Here is a 24,739-nt window from a genome sequence, read left to right on the forward strand (position 1 = left end):
GGTGGAAGGGGAGTTAACTAAGAGGGAAAAGGTAAATCAAAAATAGAGATGAATAAAAATAAAAAAGAGAGATGACAACTAGCCTTTGTGGAACTCAAACTAGAGGACGGGTCTCAGGATAGATGCTGATGGCTGCAATAAGATGGAAGGGAAAAAAAGACATCCTCAGAAAAATGATAGTGTCCTTAATACACAAATGAGGGCAGTTTCCTTGCTCTATGGCCTGATTGAAACCTGAAATATACATTGCAAGTTCCTCAGAGACTGATGGCATGTGATGGCTGTATATTATAATGTACCTACAACACTTAATGTTTCTGACATCCAAATCCACAGACTGAGAAATTCAAACAGCGCATATAAACAAAACTACTTGAAAGGATTAGTTCAAGAATATAAACCAGATATAGTTAATCTAACTTGAAATAAAATAGAAAAGATCATGAGACACATCAAAAAGGAACATAATTCTTAGTGAAGAATTAGTTAATGAAAATCATAAGCCACCAAGATGCATGCAGCACAGTGATTGCTTCCAATATCATATCACATAATTGTATGCATGCTCCCTTGAATGTGAGAAGAAAATATTCTACAGCATACAAAATACAATCTCAGCAAAGAACTCCTGTGTGAGCACAGTGACTGCACTATCAAAGTGATGCATTGTAGATTTAAATTTAAAAGCAAAACATTCTGCATGTAGTATACACATAGGCACTTCCCAAAGTAAGGGGTGGGGTGGAATACCCAGTGCTTCCAGAAGTGTATGGGAGGATGCTTACTATTACAGCCCTTCATATAGTATAGTTGATTGCCCCTGCACACTGGTCCCTCTTCGCAGGCTGGTGTAGAGGAGAGGGCTTGGGACCATGGTCTTACCTCCTCTCTTCCCTTCACTGGAGTACTGTGCACCTCTAGGGGAGTAAAGACAGAGTAGCCCCTGGGCTATCCTGAGTGCAGAAACTGCAAATTGACCTGAATTTTATTTGGGCCAAGGAAGTAGGAATGAGGACAATCTGGGCCTCAGTGACATGGCTGTGTATTAATTTTAATTAACTGCAAGCATTCTTTTACAATGTAAGACTTGTACACATCCTCTTTTCAAAAGAGTTGAAAAAATGCTGTTAATCTTCTATTTTATCTTATTTTACCATATAATTTCAATCCATAGAAGTCTGAAATTTCCAACCATTCAAAATCCATACCAACTGTGGATTTTAATCTCCACACACAAAGGCAGATATTTCTCTCTCTCAGAGGTTTCTCTAACTTATAAATAAGGCTTAGTAGAATTCGACTTATACTGTTGTATAATTTCAAGAGATAACATAGATGTTTATTTTTAAGCATTTTTTATTTTTATTGATTTAAATTTTCACACTTGTGGGAAATTATGGGAGTTGTCAGACAATAATTATTTACTGACAGTAGATGTTGAGATTTAAAAAAGTTAAAGCTTTGTAACCATGAAACCACAATTTGTCAGCATTACATGTCAAAATATATTAAATGTTTGCAAGCAGCACACTTTGCCTATCTTGTAAATTTATATTATTACTGATGGCAATATTTCCCCTTGGTTTGTGTGTGTGTACAATGAAATTGACATTTACGGACATTCACCAACAAAAATCTAATTCTTACATGCCTTCTCAAAGCTACATCAAGCTTAGGATACTTGGACATAGTCCATAATAAACTAAGTGCTAAATTGGCCAAAATTGGTTAAAATGAATTAATTTCAAAGCGGAATCTGGAATATGAATCAGTCAGATATGATGTGTGCAACTTCAGTCCAAAAGTAAATTAAAAGCCAGTCAGGAGATATAAACTTTAATATGACTACTTATCTAAATAAGAATACTCATGTGCATAAAATTTTGCAGCTCCTTAGATTGCAAGCTCTTCTGGGCATGGGCATGTCTATAAAGCACGTGACAAACTTTGGGTGTTATATAAATAAACATATTCTATTACACTGCATCTTTTACATGTCATGCAAAGCTAAATCTCATTCTAAATTTCATTATACAAATTACTACAGAATTAAACGCTTGAATTTTGCAATTGTGTATGGAAGTTGCAAATTGCACACACTGGCTGGCACTAATGAAAATTTCCCCTAAAAATAAAATCTCTTTAAAAATATTAGTTTTGCATTTTTATTTGATATGTGTGTGTGTAGAGTGTATATGTGATTTGAATATATCTGTGGTTGCTGTGTGGGTGTGGTGTGTATGTATTTATGGGTGTGCATATGTCATGTGATATGTATGTATAATATATGTAGCTATGTATGGTGCACCTTTTTCACCACACAACCCTGATTCATTCCTAGAGCACTGTCCATCCTCTGCAACGAATGAGGCAGGGGTCCTGTAGAAAAAATAGTATATGATCATGTAATTAAATACTGTATACATGGGCAATCTTAATTCTTCCATTTTCTAGCTTCGGAGTGGCTTAATTTTGCAACCTTAATGTTCTTTTAACATACACTTTTTTGGATGTAATATATGTGATGTGCTAAGCTGTGCTGTGTATGTATATATGAGTGTATATATGTGATGTGCAGTGTTGTCAATCTTTGCAATCTTATTGTGAGTTTTGTTAGTTTATGTTTTCCTTAAAGACAGAAAAGCTGGAATTTATGATTAAATCAAAAATCTCTGCTCTTATTTCTCTCTCTCATAGTTGTGGAGAAAAGCTTGAAAACATGACCTGGGCACACCTTAAAGGCTCAAAAACCAGAAGACAAATACCCCCCCCTAATATATATACTTTTTTTTAAATTAAAAATTATGATATTTAAGCCAATCTTATGATTTTTGAACTCTTATGTCTGGCAATACTGGATGTGTGAGTATATATATGTGATATTGTGTGTATGTGTGTGGTGTGTATAACTGATGTGGTGTATATGTATGGGAATATACATGTGGTGTATACATCTGATGTATGGGAGTATATATCTGGTGTAAGGTGTATAAGTGTGTATATATATATATATGTGAGGTGTGGATATATATATAAGTGATGTGGTATGGGGTGCATGTGTTGGTGTGGTGAATATACTGTAGGTGATGTGCATGTGTGGGTATACATAGGTGATATGGTGTGTGCTGAGGTGGGTATATATATGTGATATATGGTGTAGATAGGTGCTGTGGTGGGTGTGTTGTATAGATGTGATGGTGTCGATATATTCGGGTGGGGGTATAGATGTGTGATGTGGGGTGTAGATATGTTTGGGTGAGGGTGTGTGATGTGGGGTGTATAGCTGTGATGTGGGTGTGTTGGTAGCTGTAAGTAGGGCCTGTCTATCCCTGTGTCCCGGCGAGGGCGTGGCTCGGGGAGACCCAACTTTCCGTTTGTCGCGGGCCGTTAGGGGGCGCTGCCGGGCCGCGTCTGAGGCCTCGGGCCGGCCGGCGGCAGCGAGTCAAGCGGCGGGTGCGGGCGGAGGATGTGGTGCGGCGCCGGCGGGGAGAGGCGGCGGCAGGAGCAGCCCCAGCTCGGATGCGGAGGGCTGAGCCCAGGTGAGCGGAGCGGGGCCGCCACGGCCTGGCTCGCGGCGCAGGGAGCCGGGGAGGCGGCGACACTGGCCTGTGCCCGCCCCCTCGCCCGGCCCTGCTCCGCCTTGGGAACCGTTGGCTTGGGGCGGCTCCGGGGTGCCAGGCGCGGAGCCCGGGGGGAGGCGGCGGGAGGCAGCAGGCGAGTCCAGCTCCGGCCCTCGCACCCGGTACCGGTCAGTGGGGAGCCGGCAGCGGGGGCCGTGTTAGTCGTTATGGGTGCTGCGCTGGCACTCAGGAGCCCCCGGCCGGGCGAGGACCGCGCTGTGCTCGGCGCTGTACAAGCGGGGAACACAGAGCGGCGCCCGGCCCAGCGAGCAAACGGGAGAGGCTGTAACCAGATAAGCCTCAAACCTGTGGGCGTCCGGTCAGCGTGACCACCGCGCCCGTTAGTTAGTGCTTGGGAAGGTCTGGTCTGGGTAGGGTGACCAGAGGTCCTGTTTTGGCCGGGTTGGCCTCTTTTTTTTAAGCTCGGTCCCGGAGTTCAAGCCTTTTTTGGGGGGGCAAAACTGGGCATTTGTTCCCTTTGCTCTTGCTCTGGCGGAGGAGGGTTCAGAGGAATGTTTGAGCAGCAGCAAATGGGAGAAATGTCTAGTTTTGCCAAAAAAGTCATGATGGCTGTAACATCAGCTCCGGAGAATGGCCATGCCAGGTGGTCGGGGCTGACTTGAGCCACCTGGTGTCACTGCTTACCCGGCCTCTTGTTTTCAATTTAGGGAAATACGGTTATCTTAGTTCTGGGTCCTCCTGCGAGGGCTTGGGGCTCCCCACTTCAGACCTTGAGGCATCCAGTGGGAGCTGCTTTGGACTGGCTTTGGTGGGCTCCTCTAGCTCCAATATTCTTTTCATCTTGAACAGAAGATAAAAACTTCCAGTTGTCTCGCTATAAACACCCAAAAAATCTCAAGTAAAAGAAAAGATTGGGTATTTATCTCAGGTGGGATGTTGGTGTGTGTCCCATGCTCATGGTAGGTGACTTAGATTTCAAGGCAAATTGTCCTCTACTTAAATATGAACTACAGTATCAAAATAATATTTAAAATAAACTATATTCCTTATACTTTTCTTTGTACTGTCCCAAGAGTCCTTGTAATGGCACTTCTGCTTTTCCTGCTAACTTGTCTACTATTCTATTGCTTTTCTAAAACAAATCTATCTGTGAACTTTTTATTCTCCTGCGGAGTGTCCTGAAATAAATAATACCTGGTCTTTACCATGTGTGAATCTCAAAATGTCATGAACATCAAAAAATGTAAGCCTCATAATGTTCTTGTGGGCTATCATCCCCATTTTGTGGATGGGTCTTTAGTCTGTTTCATTGTGTTCTCTGTAACCAGTTGGTCAGTTTCTCTTTAGTTTCTAGGAAGGCCATCTGGGGGGAGAGAGCAATATTTTTAAAAGTAGGAAAAGATGTGATTGTAAAACAACAACAAATTGACAGACTTAGGAGCGGGTATAATGCATGCAGTGTAGTTATAGCTGTGTTGATCCCAGGAGATTAGAGAGACAAGGTGGATGAGGTAATACCTTTTATTGGACCAACTTCTGTTGGTTAGAGAGACAGGCTTTTGAATCACACAGAGCTCTTCTTCAGGTCTTCGAACCAAAAGCTTCTCTCTCTCACCAACAGAAGGGGTAGGGGTAATGTCAGAAATTACTTTTGAATAATTAATATGTTGATGTCCCTTTAAACATGAAGTAGCTTTTTTTTTCTTTTGCAGCCCCAGTACCTTCCCCTGATGTTATAGATCAGATAAAAACATTAGTGGTCAGCCCTGAGACTGTTGGTGACCCTCCCCCTGGTGATAATCTACCAATTTACAACTGTGTTTGTCCCCTGAAGCCAGTTTGGTCTCCTGCTTCTGTGATATACTCCCACAGGTGTACTAAGTATGTTGAGGGTCCCTTTGTTTCCTATGGGAATGCAGTGGTCAAAATGAGGTGGAATTTTAGGAAGATACCACTGTATTTATTTTATTGCTTTTGTTCACTCAGAAGGCCTGACAGTTTTGAAATATTATTACAAAATGTACAACACAGAATTTGTGTGCATGGAAAAGTTTCCAGCACTGTTGGAAAAAATATTCTGATTTTCAAACTGTGCAATTAGAGACCTACAGTTTCAGCACACTAATGCCAGTAGTTAATCCACAAATAAGGCAAGCATAGTAAATGTAAAGACACTTTTAAAAAAAAAACATGCTACTTACAACATGCTATACTGCTGGTTTAAGCCTTGTCTACACTAAAAAGTTGTACTGCTTTAATCATACCGATATGGTTAAAGCAGTACAACTCCTAACATGGCTATATGCATCCGAAGAAGTGGGTTGTAGCCCACGAAAGCTTATGCTCTAATAAATTTGTTAGTCTCTAAGGTGCCACAAGTACTCCTGTTCTTTTTGATGGCTGAAGTTATGTCAGTATAAAGGCACTTTGTATTGGTATAGCTTTTCCTCCATGTGAAGAGGAAAAAACTATACTTGTATAAATCACCATTATACTAGTATAACTACAACCATACTAGCGCTTTTACTGTTATAACAATTTTGGTTAAAAAAAAAATAAATCACACCACTAACTGAAATAGTTATACTGGTAAAACTTGTAAGTATAGATCAGGAGTTCCACTAACATTAAGAATGTTGGGAACCCTAATGTAGTTTGACCACTGGCATTTTAAGCACCATCTCATAACACTGCTGTGTTGATTGCCAGCAGAAGGCCACCCATCCATGTTAGAGCTCCCGCTATTATTAACACTGGTTGAGCTGAACTAGTGTAAGCAATGGTGGGAAATTTTTGAAAAACTTCCCTACTGTAGGCTGTACCTAAGTGAAACATTAGTAATGGTTGAGTGGACATTCCAGCTACTGTTTTGCTTTTCTAGAGATATACTTGTGTTTTTATATTAAAGTTCTACTAGTCTAAGAAAACCCCTAGACAGACTTTTCATTATCTTTGCCAATATTACAGTAGAGCCTTACTACTTCACACTTACCAGTCCACACCAGTTTTTGTGTGCAAATTAGATTACAGTGTCTCTACTTTTGGACGAAGATTTAAGAGTGTTGTAATGAGGTGTCTTATTACAAAGATTGTATTACTTTTACAAAATGTACTGCAGAACATATACCATGAACTATTGTTATTAATTAAAACTAAATTACACTTGTCATATAATTGAACAAAATACATTGTGATGCATTATCTCTGCTTTTTTCCCCCCGATTGTGTTTGTTCAATTACTTATTTGCAATGAGCCTTTCAGTAATTAGTGCAAATTAGTGAGATTCTACTGTATTAAACTTTTCCTGGTTGGTTAAAGGGATTCAACATTTAATTATATAGTAGTGGCAGAGCCTTGTTCTCTTCACTAAAGTTTAGGCTGTGGTAGATTTCAGATTCTCATAGACATTAAGGTCAGAAGGGACTATTATGATCATCTAGTCTGATCTCCTGCACAACGCAGGCCACAGAATCTCACCCACCCACGCCTGTAACAAACCCCTAACCTATGTCTGAGTTATTGAAGTCCTCAAATTATGGTTTAAAGACCTCAAGGTGCAGAGAATCCTCCAGCAAGTGACCCATGCCCTACGCTGCAGAGGAAGGTGAAAAACCTCCAGGGCCCCTGCCAATCTGCCCTGGAGGAAAATTCCTTCCTGACCCCAAATATGGCGATCAGATGTTATAGAGGCACTGATAGTGGCTCCATTGTTAAGGTTGTCTTAGGCTTTTCTTATTGACAGGACTTGTAGGCCCCTGTGGAGCTGAAATGGTGGATTGTTTAAAAAGAAACCATAGTAAAAAGTACTCTTGAAGGGGTTTTGGTCACTGGCAGATGTGCCTGAGAGGAGAAAAGTTTTTTTAAAAAAAGTAGACATTTCAGAAATTTTGTATGTAGTCTCAAATTTCATATATGTTTTGCACAAATAGTGTCTGGAAACTTCAAAATTCACTCGGGCATTAGCATCACCTTCTTTTGATCTACAAACCCCATTTTCTTCCACAGAATATTTTAGCTGCTCTCTGTAGGAAAGTAACATAATACACACTTCACCAGTTCATGCATGTCCCTACATCTATGGATGTGAATGGTGCTGAGGTCAGTGAAGGTTTACGTTGTAATGTTTGTGAGAAATGTGGTGTGTTATACATAATGGAGGTTGTTTTAAGCTTATTTATAGAGCAGTGGGGTTGTGTTGAATTTAAGATATCTTAGAGAAGGATAGTGTAGCTAGACATTTTCTTGCTTGTAAGGGTTTTATGGGGCTCTATATGGGCACCTGTGCCTACCTGCATCAAGTTAGCTCCAGTATTGTGGTCCGTGTGTGCCAAGGTCCAAATAATCTGAGTACCTTCTTATAAATTTTACATTTAATGGGTAAAAATATTTTAATAAAACAATCTTTCCTTAGCAGTCTTACTTATAATGCCTGGGATTATTAACAATAATAAAAAAGAAAAAAATCTAGTTTGACATTTCACCATACTTTCCACCACTTACACTGTCTATTTTATTTTATGTTATTGTTATTTATTTTGTTTATTTAGCAAGTTTTAAGAAGTTTACAAATCTTTGCCATGGAAATATCATAGAATCATAGAATCATAGAATATCAGAGTTGGAAGGGACCTCAAGAGGTCATCTAGTCCAACCCCCTGCTCAAAGCAGGACCAATTCCCAGCTAAATCATCCCAGCCAGGGCTTTGTCAAGCCGGGCCTTAAAAACCTCCAAGGAAGGAGACTCCACCACCTCCCTAGGTAACGCATTCCAGTGTTTCACCACCCTCCTAGTGAAGTAGTTTTTCCTGATATCCAACCTGGACTTCCCCCACCGCAACTTGAGACCATTGCTCCTTGTTCTGTCATCTGCCACCACTGAGAACAGCCGAGCTCCATCCTCTTTGGAACCCCCCTTCAGGTAGTTGAAGGCTGCTATCAAATCCCCCCTCATTCTTCTCTTCTGGAGACTAAACAATCCCAGTTCTCTCAGCCTCTCCTCATAAGTCATATGCTCCAGACCCCTAATCATTTTTGTTGCCCTCCGCTGGACTCTTTCCAATTTTTCCACATCCTTCTTGTAGTGTGGGGCCCAAAACTGGACACAGTATTCCAGATGAGGCCTCACCAATGTCGAATAAAGGGGAACGATCACGTTCCTCGATCTGCTGGCAATGCCCCTACTTATACAGCCCAAAATGCCGTTAGCCTTCTTGGCAACAAGAGCACACTGTTGACTCATATCCAGCTTCTCGTCCACTGTGACCCCTAGGTCCTTTTCAGCAGAACTGCTACCTAGCCATTCGGTCCCTAGTCTGTAGCAGTGCATGGGATTCTTCCGTCCTAAGTGCAGGACTCTGCACTTGTCCTTGTTGAACCTCATCAGGTTTTTTTCTGCCCAATCCTCTAATTTGTCTAGGTCCCTCTGTATCCGATCCCTACCCTCTAGTGTATCTACCACGCCTCCTAGTTTAGTGTCATCTGCAAACTTGCTGAGAGTGCAGTCCACACCATCCTCCAGATCATTAATAAAGATATTAAACAAAACCGGCCCCAGGACCGACCCTTGGGGCACTCCACTTGAAACCGGCTGCCAACTAGACATGGAGCCATTGATCACTACCCGTTGAGCCCGACGATCTAGCCAGCTTTCTATCCACCTTACAGTCCATTCATCCAGCCCATACTTCTTTAACTTGGTGGCAAGAATACTGTGGGAGACAGTATCAAAAGCTTTGCTAAAGTCAAGAAATAACACATCCACTGCTTTCCCCTCATCCACAGAGCCAGTTATCTCATCATAGAAGGCAATTAGGTTAGTCAGGCACGACTTCCCCTTCGTGAATCCATGCTGACTGTTCCTGATCACTTTCCTTTCCTCTAAATGTTTCATAATTGATTCCTTGAGGACCTGCTCCATAATTTTTCCAGGGACTGAGGTGAGGCTGACTGGCCTGTAGTTCCCCGGATCCTCCTTCTTCCCTTTTTTAAAGATGGGCACTACATTAGCCTTTTTCCAGTCATCTGGGACCTCCCCCGATCGCCATGAGTTTTCAAAAATAATGGCTAATGGCTCTGCAATCTCACCCGCCAACTCCTTAAGCACCCTCGGATGCAGCGCATCCGGCCCCATGGACTTGTGCACGTCCAGTTTTTCTAAATAGTCCCGAACCACTTCTTTCTCCACAGAGGGCTGGTCACCTTCTCCCCATGCTGTACTGCCCAGTGCAGCAATCTGGGAGCTGACCTTGTGCGTGAAGACAGAGGCAAAAAAATCATTGAGTACATTAGCTTTTTCCACATCCTCGGTCACTAGGTTGCCTCCCTCATTCAGTAAGGGGCCCACACTTTCCTTGATTTTCTTCTTGTTGCTAACATACCTGAAGAAACCCTTCTTGTTACTCTTAACATCTCTTGCTAACTGCAACTCCAAGTGTGATTTGGCCTTCCTGATTTCACTCCTGCACGCCTGAGCAATATTTTTATACTCCTCCCTGGTCATTTGTCCAATCTTCCACTTCTTATAAGCCTCTTTTTTGCGTTTAAGATCAGCAAGGATTTCACTGTTTAGCCAAGCTGGTCGCCTGCCATATTTACTATTCTTTCTACACATCGGGATGGTTTGTTCCTGCAACCTCAATAAGGATTCTTTAAAATACAGCCAGCTCTCCTGGACCCCTTTGCCCTTCATGTTATTCTCCCAGGGGATCCTGCCCATCTGTTCCCTGAGGGAGTCAAAGTCTGCTTTTCTGAAGTCCAGGGTCCATATTCTGCTGCTCTCCTTTCTTCCTTGTGTCAGGATCCTGAACTCGACCATCTCATGGTCACTGCCTCCCAGGTTCCCATCCACTTTTGCTTCCCCTACTAGTTCTTCCCTGTTTGTGAGCAGCAGGTCAAGAAAAGCTTTGCCCCTAGTTGGTTCCTCCAGCACTTGCACCAGGAAATTGTCCCCTACGCTTTCCAAAAATTTCCTGGATTGCCTGTGCACCGCTGTATTGCTCTCCCAGCAGATATCAGGGTGATTAAAGTCTCCCATGAGAACCAGGGCCTGCGATCTAGCAACTTCTGCTAGTTGCCAGAAGAAAGCCTCGTCCACCTCATCCCCCTGGTCTGGTGGTCTATCAGAAGCAAAACAATCATTACAGCAGTTATATTTTGTTTAAAGAGACCTTATACAGGAATACAGTCATCAGACCTTTCTGTTTAACAGGCTGTTCCCATATTACAGAGTGAGCATCATTACAATACCTCATTTCTAGTGATTTTATTACATTGAGGGAAGTCTCTATATACACATATTTACCAGATCAGGTATGTTGGTAATGTTTATATTCAAATTCTAAGTATTTACCTGTCCTCTGTCTATTTTACTGGGTAAATTATCGATGTGTTAATTTTTAGCATAACCACAATCTCACATGTTTTTTTTAACCATTCCTCAATAGCTGGGATATTTTTCTTTTTCCAGTGGTAGGCTACCAATAGCCAAGCAGTTACTAGCAGATGAGAGATTAATTTTTCATCTCTTTTTGTATGACCATTTCCACTAGGAAGCCTCAGCAGGATTACCAAAGAATGATTTGGTAATAAATATCCAATAATTTGTGGTATTTGGTTACGGACTGCATCTAATGACTGGACATGTCCACCATATGTGCATAAAATCTCTATTTTTAAGCCAGTTTTTCCAACACATATCCCCGTTCAGTCTCTATATATATTTTAACCTGACTGGTATGAGGTACCATTGAAACAGTATCTGAAAGAAATTTTCTTTTATTGTGCTACAGACTGAGGTTGTGGGTCCTCTTTTCTAGATCAAACCCTATTACTCTGTCTGCAGTAATTTGTCTGTCCACATCCTTTCCCCAGTGTTGGACGCTTTTTTATTAGGAAAGCTGTCTGCAAAGATTGATATAAATGTTTTAGGTTCACAGTGTTTGGGCAGTGAAAATAAACTACTCACATGCACTTCCTGGCTTGCATGTACGAGCACAGTGCTGCATCATCTGGACTGTAAAGGCTTGCAAAGGAATGACATACAGACATACAGACATACCGTCTTTGTTGATTTTTTTTCTCTCTTTAAAATGTATAACATGTTTTATTCGCTTTTGTTCTTTTTTTTAAACAAAGACTAGATTCTGATTCTAAACTACTGTATTTGATATTGTTGTTTTGAGGCAAAGACTATTTACACTAGTGGACAGTGAATACATAAAAAAAGACAGAAAACACAGCAAATAATATTTAGTAGTTCTGAACACACTAAACAGATGGTTAATTCTAACTGTATTCAAGAGTTAGGCACTCACTGTTTGGTTGTTTTGTTCACCATAACTTGGGCTTCCAACATTTACGGAGCCATCCAACCTTTCAAATAAGATTTGCTTCAGAATATACAACCCCACTGGTACCCCTCAGGGGCTATGATTCCTTCATTTCAGCATTCTGACATTTTTCAGCTTTCTCTTTCCCTATCCTTCGGGGAGAGAGAATAATCTTCAGCCCTCTCTAGTTTAAAATCAAATACATATTAACTCCCCCTATTGAAACTGGGTTTCTTACCTATTTTGGAATATCAGACCCAAAGGTAAAGAGAAAGCAGCCTGTGGAGTTGCCATAGTGATTTCTGAATTTACCCCTTAGCATGTTGTGTATTTTTACAGAGACTAGCCCTTTCTTACTGTGCCATTTAGATCAGGATTGGAGACCATGATATGTTGTAATAACTTCATTGTTCTGGAGGAAAGGCTGCTGCAAAACCCATTATAAACCTCATTTATAATGTGGCCCATTATAAATGAGTGGATTTACACTAGGGAAGAGTTTGGTCCACTGGGGACTGAGCGAAGCATGCTGTGGCATCCTTAATTTGAAATATATTTGGTTGTTAATTTGATGTAATTTTCAGAAACTGTAACCCTCCCCCCCAAAAACCTTTTCTCAGTGTTAGCTTATGGATACAGTTTCATTTACCAAATAAAATTCTTATCTGGAAAAAAGCTTTAAGATGAATGTCTTTTGATTTAAACTATTAAAAACAAATGGTGATCCTATGGGAGCAAGTGCCAGATATTTACAAGTTTCTCGTTGGTTTACTTTATGAGAACTATATTAGCATAGCTACTGACATTAAGATACTTCCAATATATTGGTGATGGAAATTAAAATAATTTAATGCCCAATTTAAAGTCTACAGACACATAGCAATTCTATAATGTACAAATCTGAAATACAATTGCTTTGTTCGGTGTGATTCCTTAGAGGAATATAGTACTTGGTTTGCACGTAGCCCTCTATAGAAGATCTGCATGCTGCAGATCAGAATTCTGCATTATACCTCTTAGCTGTTCCTTCATTTTAGACCCACATTTACCTCCATCCCACATACCCTCTATTATCTCACTTTTAAAATAGTATATTACTAGTTGGGAGCCTGTCTCACAATGAACATAATTGGTGCTACTCTCCAGCCTCCCCTCTTATCCCTCCTCCCTTTTCCTTCCTCTGTTGCTGCCTTACAGACTGGTCATTGTTGGGTTGTATGATCATGACATCAGAGTAAATAATCTAGTAATTCCTTTGCTCCTCTTGCTTTCTCTCAGTTTGTTTGCATACTGCAGCCCTGGTGGGTAAAAATCTTAAAACTTTTATATCTTTTTTTTTTTTTTTTTTTTTTAATTTCAAACAGCTGTTTGTGACTTGTCAGGGATGGGGGGAGGGAAATGTGTATGACTAATAATAGCTTATATATAGCACTTTCCATCTACCAAAAGCTTTACCTATATATGTTGATTATACTGAATAGCACCTCAGTAGGACAAATTGGAACTGTAACAGTATTTTGCTGAACCATATATACATAGATTTAGGTGATAGAACCTTATTATTAGGAGTTGTATGAGAAATGCAGCATCATGAAAATGAGTATATAACAAATGTTATGTCATTGTAAGTTTTTTTTTCTTGTCTTTTCTTTATAGTGATAAGTGGATTGTTTATGTTGAGGATTTAGATGGGGAGAATGAGTAGGCTATGGTTGAAGGGATTTTTCTTGTTGGAGTGAGAGGTCAGCAGGGTGGGAAGTAATTAATATCAGAATCCTTTGGTGGGTGGCCTGTGGGAAGGACTTGGAGCCGGGAGGCTGCTTGTAGATGATGGTAGGATTAGAAGTTTAGAAATATGGGGAGCCTCTGGTTTGAGAAGCCAGGAGGTGTCATAATGTTGAGTGCAGTCTTCTCTCTTTTTGAGGATGAGCGTGTTAAAACTGAGAGAGGTTGGATGAAAGAGTTTGTATGTATGGGTGTGAGAGGCTCTTGAATTCTTTTCTCTGCTACTTCCAGGATAGTGGGGCTGGCAGGGTAGAGTAGCTGAGACCAGGAAAGTGGGTGATTGTTACTGTCTGTCTCTATCTAGCCAAGGTGATAGTATGGTTATAGCGGGGAGGAAAAGTGCAATGGTTGTTGTAACAAGGGGGATTTTTGTTTTGGAGAGGGCTGGCATTGTAGAATGTTGAAGAGGCCCTTAAGTGTGAGAGATGGTTGAAGTGAAGTAGTAGTGAGTGGGTGGTGAATTAGGAAGGTTTTGAGGTTTAATAATGACTTTTGCAGCTAGCCCCGGAGTTCACTCTTCAGGTACTCACCTGTGGCGCTTGCATCCCTTTTTGATGGGTAGGTATTGTCAACTGGCCAAGAGGGTGGAACAGTGTTGCCATGTGTTGGCAATACGGATTTCTGGGACTAGGGAGGAAGGGGTATGATTGTGGTGGGCTTTGGTTCCTCAGTCCTTAGGTAATTGGCAGAGGTAGACAAGGTAGTAATAGATTTGTAAGGAGATAGTGTAAACCAGGAACAAGACGTTTAATCTGTGTTCCTTTGGTTTTGCTTATTCCTCTGGAGATTGAGTTGTCAGGAAGCTAAGATCCCAAGCTTTGGTTCATGGTAATTAACCTTCAGTCGTTGGGGAAAGAAATCTATGATCAAATAAAAACAGAGGTTTCTAACCTTTCATGTATTACCACAGCCTGGTTGGATGATGTTGCTGGGATGGTTTTGCCTTGTCATCACTTTAGTTGATGATCTCCTCTTGGTGATGTATAAAGATCAAGTGTGCTTCCTGTAACGAGTGGTTGGAAAAGAGTTTTAATTTGCAAGTGGTTGGTCAGCAGGATTCTTGTTTAAATGATTATTTTAATGTTGTTGGGGTTTTGTTTTGTATTAATTATGTGTTAGAGTGCATAGAGTCTTTTACACTCTATGGGATCTGTCAAGTCGTCTCATTTTAGCATTATTATGGGAATGAACGACTTTAATCTTAGCTCACTGCATTTTACATAAAAGTATGTAATTTAATTATATATAAAATGGTCACTTATGTTTTAAAACCACAGTAAAAAGTGAGGGAAGTTTAAAATTTTTGAAAAGAGGATTAAAAAAAGAAAAGAGGCAAAGGGAGTTAAGTAGGGAATAAAACAAACCAGAACTGTCTAAAGCTACCAAAAATGTGTGGCTGTGTGCTTTAAACCCACTCTAAAGCAACAGGAAAAAACAGTGCACAATTTAAAAATTACCCCCCTCCCCTTAAAAAAAAATCAACCCCCCCAAGTAAAAACAGTAAAGAGAAAAGGAGAAATTTATGAACAATAATTATGCCATTTGACATAGCTGTCAATAATTGTGCATGTGTGTATCTTTCTGTCTCTACATACACTAGTGGTCAAGTTATGGTTGCTTCAGTTTGAGTATATGAAAGTAGGAGAGGATTCAGGTATTCTTTCTTCTTAGCGCACTTGGCACAATCATAATCAGGCTTCAGTGATCAAGGGAATGCAGAGCCACAGAAGGGGCATTTTTCAGTAGCATGAAAGTGGGGCCCGTCTCTCCTGTCCTGTCCCCTTTTGCCAAGATATCAGTGCTAGAGGAAGCCCTTATTACACTTGTTGAACAGGTGTGATGTAAGATGCTTTCTCTTGTGGTCCTTTGGTACCCAGTGAAGCCATTATGCTTTTGAAAGGCATAGTGCCTCCTTTGTGGTGGTCTAGCAAGTTACCCCCTTTTCTATCCCCCTGCCTGGCTCAGCCTAGAAAGAGATATAATGAACCCTATATATTCAAATGATTTTTAATAATAAACTGAATAATTTGGCATAAATATGTCTTGAGGGAAATACATTTTACAGCAAATTAAAAGCTGATTGATAAACAAGAACTTTTTAGTAACTAATTATAGTAGATCAAAGTGTCATTTAAGTGTCCACCAGCAAGAGCAAGAAAATCAGTTAACTCTTAAGGTCCACAGCCTAGGCACAATGGAGGCCCCTCTTCAGTGTGCACTGTTGTGCATATCCATCCATCCTAAGGCACCTATTGCCATGATATAAGCCCATGATATCTCAGTGTATAAATACTGGATGTTTAATAGTCATCTGAGAACTTGCTTTTTGGACTTGTTTCAAATACTGAACACTTAATTGGTGTTTGTTGAAAAATTATTTACTTTGGTTTTTTACCACATCTTATATGACTAGTTTTACTAACCTTCTAACACTGTCCCTTTCTTATTAAAAGAATATGGCACCAATGCACTGGCCTTTCACTATTTTTTGCATCTGATTTGATACATTATTATAGTTTGACATGGAAAAGAGCTACTTAGATCATAGTCTAGCCGAATGTAATTTTTCATACAGGATGTATTGGATCTTTTGTAGTTTGTATTTTAAAGAAGTACAGATAACTAATAGAAAACTATAGTTCCTGGAACTTAGGATTTCTAGGTCAGGTATGTTTTAGGATTTTTTTTTGTCCTCATTAAAATGAATTCTTATTATGTTAACATGTAGCAGATATTTCCACTGATGCAAACAGGAGAATGTCATGTGTAACTTATAATATCTTTAAAAGTTCTAGTATGCCACAGTGTGGCCTTTTGATTTCTTTTCTTGTAGCATAAAATAGCATCTGTGTATGCTGAAATTCAGTATTTCTGTCAGTATATCCGCATACCCAAAGAGGGCATTCTAACCTTAAAAAATTTCTCAGTTCTATAGGAGTTCATCTCAGTCTTTTTCTCTCACATGCATCTTTGCTTTTGACTCTGACTTTCAGGTATCTGAGTCCAGGGAAGAAAATGGCCAAATTTCATGTCTACTAAACATAACTATTACAAAGTTTTTCTTCTGCAAAAACTGCAGCATCAAGGCAGTTCATAACTTTCATGTTCTTAGCACATGAAGAAGTTGGTAGAGCTTTTAAACATCTTTCTGTAAGACTGCTCATGTGAGCAGTTCCCACTGAGTGAAAAATTCTTTAAATTGTGGAGCCTTTGCAAACCATTTCAAAACTCCTTTGGGTGTGTTTTTCAGTTGTGTTCATAGTCTGAGTAACAGTCAAAAGGCTTTCAGTTTCAGGATAATGGCCATGCTGTTCTACTGAAATTAAAGAAGCCAGTCAATAGACCCCTTTATTTTATCAATGGAAGAACCCACAAGAACTCTCTGAGTCAGATATTTTATTAAATCTCATTTGCCATATCAGATCTGAGAATAAGTACAGAATTTCAGGCATCTTTAGGTTGTGTTCACAGTACAAAAACTTATAACCTGGTTTGGTCTTGTTTCTGTGGACAGGATTGAATCATGATATAGCCATATTAAAGAATCAAGTATAAGTATGGGAGCCCCAAAGTAGAGGCTAGCCTGTCAGTTCTGGAGTCATGATGTCACATTTGGTTTAGATTACCATTGAAAATTTGTCTTAAACTAAATCCTTGATGAATTGTTTTTTCACAACATGAAATCCCACACAATTTGGTGTGACCAGCAGTCTTGGCTTACGGGAGACCCATGACTTGAATAATAAAGAAATTACTACTATTTGTACCTCCAAGTATTTTTGAGAGTGCCTTGGGATTCCACAGAAGCGCTAGGAAGGAATTAATTTTTCTCCAGTCTTTAAGATAAACTCTTAAAAAACAATTCTGTAAAGACACAAGTTCAAAAGGTACTAAGCCCTGGGGTGTCTCATATTGTGAGGCAATCTTTTTTTAGTGGTCATACCAGGGATATGGAATTTGCCACTCCTGGCTTAGTTACTGGTTCTACCTCTGGCATGCTTTGTGACCTTGGGCAAGTCACTTAACCTCTGTCTGTGTCTGTTTACCCACCTGCAGAATGGATTTAATAATACTGTCATGCATCACAGAATTGATGAGGTTTAATGTCTTTAAATACTTTACCCTCCTTGGAAGAAAAGGATAATAGAAGTAAAAAGTAGTATTGTTTATAACAATGACTTTCAAGAGTGCTATACCTAAAGCCAACACGAGCAACTCTCGTAGAACACCTAATACGTTTCTAGGCTTCTGTATTAGGCATAGTGCCAGCATTCATCCATTTGTTAGCCAGCTGTTGCATCCAGACCCTGGTTTTCCCCCCAGTGCCTTGCAAATTATCATTCCTAATTTTAGAGTTAATGTGTCAAATTCAGACTGGTGTAAGCAGCAAATCAGTAGTGTTGCACTCACTTGCATCAGTTCTGAATTTGTCCCAGACCATTTAGAGCTTACCTTAGGGGAGAGTACATCCCCTGGCTCAGCACTTCAAAAGTCGTTGCAGATCTTTTGCAGCCAGGATTGGGAAGGTATCTGTTGTCAGCATGCTCCTATGTCTGGATGACCCTTCCCATTTCCTTGATGGGTATCTATGAAATTTGCTGTGAACTTCCTGCTCCAAAATGTCAGAACATCTCATATTTTTTAGCTAGCACAGCAGATTTATTTTATATGATTTGGAGCAACAAGAACAGGGTCACAGACAAGTAGGAGGTAGCAGTTAATATTGAGAGTGCCTGTAAGAAAAGAATGAGATAGACTCTTGTTTGCTACTTCACAAAAGGCCCTGCAAATCCTAGGCACAGCTGTCAACACATTAACTCAAAAGCCAAGACAAATAAAAAAAACCCCAACATACAAAATACAATATCTGTATTTATAAACCTCTGAACTTGAAATAATGTAAACACCAGAACAATGTGAATGTTGTCATCCACTAAACTCTCTATTGATATACACATTGGCAAGACTCCTTTCAAATATACTTTTTTACCCCTATGTGGGCTAGTCATTTCTATATCCATTAAAATTCATCCAAAATGTACCAAGATATGATGCATCTCATTTACTTACGTTTTGCATGATAATCACACGTACATATATAAAAGGCCAGTCTGATTCATGTTCTCTCCACATTACTTTCTAAATCTAAAGATTTCACTAAAAACTTTGTTTCATTACATATGCTTCATTGATGCCAAGGACTTTGTGTGATACAATAAACTATCTCATAGAAAGATAAAGAGAAAGTACAGTATTAATCTCTTAAAGGATATGTTTAAATATTAGGATAATAAGGAGATGCAGAGGAGAATCTGAGTGAAAGATGGCAAATTCTATACTCTTTTCATTAAAGTAGCTATGGGAATACTTAGATGACACACACATAGGATGTGACAGTCATCAGTTAACAAACCTCTGGCAAAATTCTTTACTTTTGTTTAAGTTCCAAAGGTATAGTATCTGTTAATAAATGGCAACCTGTATTTTTGGTTAATATATGTAAAGGCAGAGAGATTGCCAAAGTAAATTGGGGAAGATAATTGTCCTAAGGTCTTTGATTTCTAAGATTTGAATGGTAATGATTTAGTGGGTTTCAAAATAGAAGGTCTTATAAACTGTCACTAGTGTAATGCTCTCAAAAGGAATGAATGGAGCCAGTGTGCTTTTAGAGATGAATGTGGATAGTGAAAGGGACCAATGAAGAGATTCAGCCCCATTTATTTTGGGGGAAGTGAGTAATTGGTTCCTGAGAACTAGTCAGGACCTAGGAGGACCAGCTGGGTCACAGAGTATGGAGGTAAATGACCAAGGAATTGGAGAACCGCAATGGAAGTTGATGGAAAAGGGCTGGGTATGACTACAGCATCCTAAGATGACTGAAAGATGTTGGAGCTGACACACCAGGATGAGCTTGAGGGAGTGAAACTGACCCAGAACTAGAGTGCGGGAGAACCAAAGAAAGGTTCTCTGTGCCTCAGTGAGGATCTTACTGTAGCTGCACATATGCTCCATATGCGAGATTGGATATTTTTTGAGTAGCAGTGCTGTGCATGTGCCTGGGCCGCCTCATGCTCCTATACAAGGGCATAAAGGGCAGGATGGCCTCTTCCTTCCCACAACCCAGCATTTATCTGACACACTAATCTCCCCAGAGACCCTAAACTGGTTTTCTATCAACCTCCTTGTGACAACCTCTTATCTTCATACTTTTTCTTGCAAGGGATATTGTCACATGACTGGGGTGTGGACAGTGATGTCTAGTGGTCGGAGTGGGAGTCAGGCATAATGGCCAAACTGGTAGTCATGCCTAGTGGTGAGAACTGGGAGTCGGAGCGGTTAGAATAGGAGTTGATAGAAATCAGAGGTAGGACTGGAGCCAGAGTCAGAAGTCAGGGGCCAGAGCCAAGGGTCACAGCTGGAGCCAGGAGTCATAGTGAAGGGTCAGAACTGGAGTCAGAGACCACATGGACTTCTCAAGTAGATGTGGCTAGAGCTGAGCATCCCAGGACTTATAGGTCCTGATGGAAAAACACTTGCACGCAGGCATTGACTGTATCCATTCTTGATGGGGATCAGTCTGTCACTGGACAGGCAGGGTCTCAACCCTGAGGGGCTGGAGTCTGCTGTGAGGAGTGGCAGTCAGTGCAAAACACCTCACCTCGCTGTACAGGGGAGTATGCAGGGACCTGCAGCAGTGCCAGTCTCTGGACAATCTAATGAGTGCAGTTGGCCTGCAGTAGCCTGCCTGATTGGCTATGCCAACTGATTGGTTTGAAGGGTCAGCAGACTGCCTTTTAAACCAGTAGTTGCAGCACTGAGCTGGTGGCAGGACCTCAGAAGTGTGTGTGGAGGGATGCCATTCTCTTCCCTGTCCCTGACAAAGACCATAATCATGGACGCATCAGGTACAGGTTGGAGATCCCATCTGGACCACCTACAAATTCAAGGGCCTGGTCCCCAGGAGACAAGGGGCTCCACATCAATGTCTTGGAGCTCAGAGCCATCAGGCTAGCCTCCATGGCCTTCCTACCTATTATTCAAAGCTCCACAGTGCAGATCCTGATGGACAACACTTCCGTGATACTCTACATGAACAGGCAAGAATGCTCGTGATCATCTCCCCTCTGCCTGGAAGCCATCAAACTCTGAACATGGTGCCATCAACACAGGATAATCCTGACGGCTCTTCACTTCCTGGGTCTCAACAACCTGGTGGACTTCCTGAGGTGGCAGACAGTCACCACTCATGAGTGGGCTCTGCTGAAGTGTATCTGGAGCCAGTGATGACCTCATTGATAGACCTGTTCATTATTGAGGTTGTTGACAAATGCTAGAACTTTGTTCCAGAGGGGGCATGAGTCCAGGATCATTACTAGATGCCTTCCTTTTGCAGTGGTCCCAATGTCTCTTGTTCGTCTTTTCCCCCGACGCTTCCCCGCAACACCCTTGATACAGAGGGTGATTTTTCAATATCAAAAGGGACAAAGCTGCAGTCATTCTCACAGCTCCGTACTGCACCAGGCCGTTTTGACTGACAGACCTACTATAAATGTCCATCCAGTCTCCTATCTAGCTCCCAGACGATCTTGCAGCACCACAGCCAGATGCCCCATCCAGACAAGAAGTCACTGCACCAGATGACTTGGCCGTCGGCTCGCAGAGTACCACAGACAGATTGCACCGTGCAAGTCCAGAATATCCTGATACAGAGAAGGAAAACATCTATCAGAAGAACATAGTCAAAGAAGTGTACCATGCTTTTGGAGAAGAAAGTGGTGAGTGTTGTGATGGTCATTAGTTCTTGGGGGAGTTCACTCCATGGTCTTGGACCACCCCCGAAGAAAGTTCTGTCTCCCACACAGACAAGCTTTACTCTTGTTGAAAGTTTTATTGTGCCAGAGGAGCATAGTTGTTGAGCACAGTTTTTGTCTGAGCTTTAGATGGTCTCTTAGATACCTGGGTGCAGGCTATAGAGCACTTTGAAGATAAGGACTCAGTTCTCTGTGTGTTCACATCCGAGGAAATAATGTGGTTACTCGGTCTATCCAGAGTCTAGATGGCATTGGGATTTGGAAGAGAGTTAGATTACGCTGACTTTATAGCATGACCTCCTGAGTGAGACTATAGGGTACACTTCCTGTGAGAGACAAAGGAAGAGAATTTATACTGAGATTTTATTATAATAAATTGCAAAGTTAGGAGCTGATTCCTCACCCGTGGCAATATAGGACCTGCCATGTTTTATTTTCATTATGTCTGATCACTATTGAGCTGTTAAGAGAAAATTGCTATTTCAGTAAAATCAATTCTGGTTTCTGACTGACTGTGTGTCAGACACTTAATATGGAACTCAGTCTCTTGATTAAAATTAAAAATTAAAATCTCCAGGTAGGAGCACTCAAACTGTGTTTGCCTTTGAAACTGGCTGCTGCCAGTGTGTTGTCACACTTTCCTTTATCCCTGTGATAAGCTTTATACTGGAGCCTGCTGCAGGTGATCTATCTGACTGAGCCTAGGTGGGGGGAATCCACTGTGTCACACAGCCCATAGAATGATGTGGTTTATTAAATAAACCTCAAAGAGTACTGTTGTACTGCTGTTATAATTACATGTGCATTAGGTGGAACCCTTTTGTTATGGCACATTCATTATTGCTGTCTCCATTAAGTATTGTTAAATAAATTTAGAGCCTTAATGCAACTTTTTCCTGATTTTTTTTTTTTCTGTAAACATCATGGACTATGACTTAAATGTGTCTGAAAACTCTATTTTAAACTGAATAAACCAAAGATACTTTCTCTAAACTCTTTCTCCTGTACAGCCTTTTCCAAGGGTACGTCTACACTGCCCATGTTACAGCGTGGCCGTGGTGATGTGGGCAGTGTAGACACGCTTTATCCCCAGGTAGAACTCTCCCAGCGATTTTAAAAAAAAAAAAAAAAAAAAAAAAAAAAACCCACCACGAACAAGCTGTGGTAGCTTTATTGCCGGGAGCATATAACTCTATACTACAGAGCATAGGAAATACCACGCTGGATCAGAAAAATGGTCCATCTAGTCCAGTATCCTGTCTGAAATTTATCATTGCCGGATGCTTCACAGGAATGTACGAAACCCCCATAATACAGAGTTAGACAATAATATGCCCATAGTGAGTGAGGGGAGGAGTTTTCCTAACCTCAGATGGTTAATGTTTGGCCTCGTGGTGACCTGCCTTTACTCCAAGACCTTAAAAGCATAATTTTCAGTATAGATACACAACTCCTTAAATATTTTCTGTACATACATTTCACAGTGATTATGATGATCAGTGGGCTACTGGCTCTCAGTGGTGATCTTATTTGTGTCCCTTCGGTGAACTATTATTCGACCAAGGGGAGTCCTGTAAAACCCTATGCACCCTCTGTGCCCTCTGCCAGTTGACACCATGGGGTTCCTGGGTCACAACAGATAAAAACAAAATAAAGGTTACGTTGGGGGCAGTGTAATTGCATTCAATTTTAACTTCTAGAAATAACCCCAATTCCATCATTATGGTAGATTTGTGGATCTCTAGCTGCCGGCTATCACGCATGTTCATTAGTTATTAGACAGGTTTTCTCAATAGAGTTGTAGATTTTCACAAACTAAATGATTGATTATTGTATCCTTCAATTAAAATAATTTCAGAAATCTACATTTCAGGGATTTATGGAAAGAGCAGGATTATAGGCCCCAGTTTAGCAAGGCACTTAAGCAGGTGCTTAAATTCAAGCATATGAATAATCCTATTGACTTCAGTGGGATTTACACACATTTAAATGCTTTGCTGAATAGTGGTGGATTTAGGCAGGTAAAATTAAGCACATGCTTAAGTGCTTTGCTGATTCAAGGCTTAATTCTGAATAACAGGTGAAAACCAATATTACAATACAACGTGATTAAATTTTGGACTTGTTTTAAATTTCAATACACTTTATATTAAATTATTGGCTTTTATTAAGTGTTTTAAGTATTAAGATATTTACTGGCCCATTTTTCATAGGTAGCTGTAGAATGAGTTTCATGTAATATGTGATTTTTTTTTTTTTTAAACAGGTAACACTACTGACTGTGTATTTTAAAAAAAAGATAGAGATGGATATATTGAAATTCATATAGACTAATGTGATGCTGACTAATGTGCTGCGTTTTGACCCAGTGCTTTAAAGATGGTCATTGCCATATTTCTTTGTAAGGAGATATTTTGTTGTTTGCCACAATGTGGCAAACGTCAATAAAAATAGAATTATTTGAACGTTAATGCAGCTAAGGAAGTCCATTCTGACATCTAAAATGCATTACAATGTTAAGGCTGTTTTATAATTAAGAATAAGACTAACAAGCATTTAATGATTTCAGTGAAATCATGACATCTTGGAAATTTAGCAGTTGAAAGACTGAACCCAGCATGTGATCTTAGAAACCACAGGCGTCTTTGTGAGGAAAAAACATCTTAGATGGGAAATAAAATAATTATCTAATCACTTTGTTTTTCTCAAAGTTCCACATAACTACAAAATGGAAGTTAAGCAAAAGTATAGCTAAATATAGCTAATAGGAATTAAAACTGAGAAGGTGAGTATTTGACCTTGAATTTTAAGAATTTATGAAAATCTATACACAAAAGGAACTTTCCCTGAAAGAAATTCCTGTTTCTATTAACTGTTCAAGTATTAAAATACTTTATGTTCTACCATTAGTAGCAAACTTATTTAAAATATTGTGCATTGTATTTTAATTTTTGCAATGTGGCAAACAGACATGCCAGTAAAATATAAAAATGTGCTTACTAAATTATAAACCTTGTAGAAAACATTAAGAAGATAAAATTGTATCTTCATTCTATGTTGATGGCATTTATGTTTGATGGATTTTGTTTATTAATGTACATCAAGAGACTTCTTGTTTCTATTCTCATTTGTTAAAAATAAATATTTCCTTGAGAGGAGAACTCCCCCTATCTCATGCATGTTTTATTAAGGCAACAGTAAAAAAATCATTAAAGAAGCACAACTACAGATATC

General features: G+C 40.2%; 1 protein-coding gene across 1 annotated transcript in view; it reads left to right on the forward strand.

Annotated features, from left to right (window-relative positions):
- The first annotated feature begins 3,348 nt into the window (after positions 1 to 3,348).
- Positions 3,349 to 24,739, forward strand: part of DISC1 (DISC1 scaffold protein) — a 352,017-nt gene continuing 330,626 nt past the window's right edge. The window contains 1 exon segment of the mRNA XM_065588994.1: positions 3,349 to 3,539. Coding sequence (XP_065445066.1) covers positions 3,467 to 3,539 — 73 coding nt within the window. The 5' untranslated portion in view covers positions 3,349 to 3,466.

Source organism: Chrysemys picta, chromosome 3 (genome assembly GCF_011386835.1).
Source record: "Chrysemys picta bellii isolate R12L10 chromosome 3, ASM1138683v2, whole genome shotgun sequence".
Lineage (NCBI taxonomy): Eukaryota > Metazoa > Chordata > Testudines > Emydidae > Chrysemys > Chrysemys picta.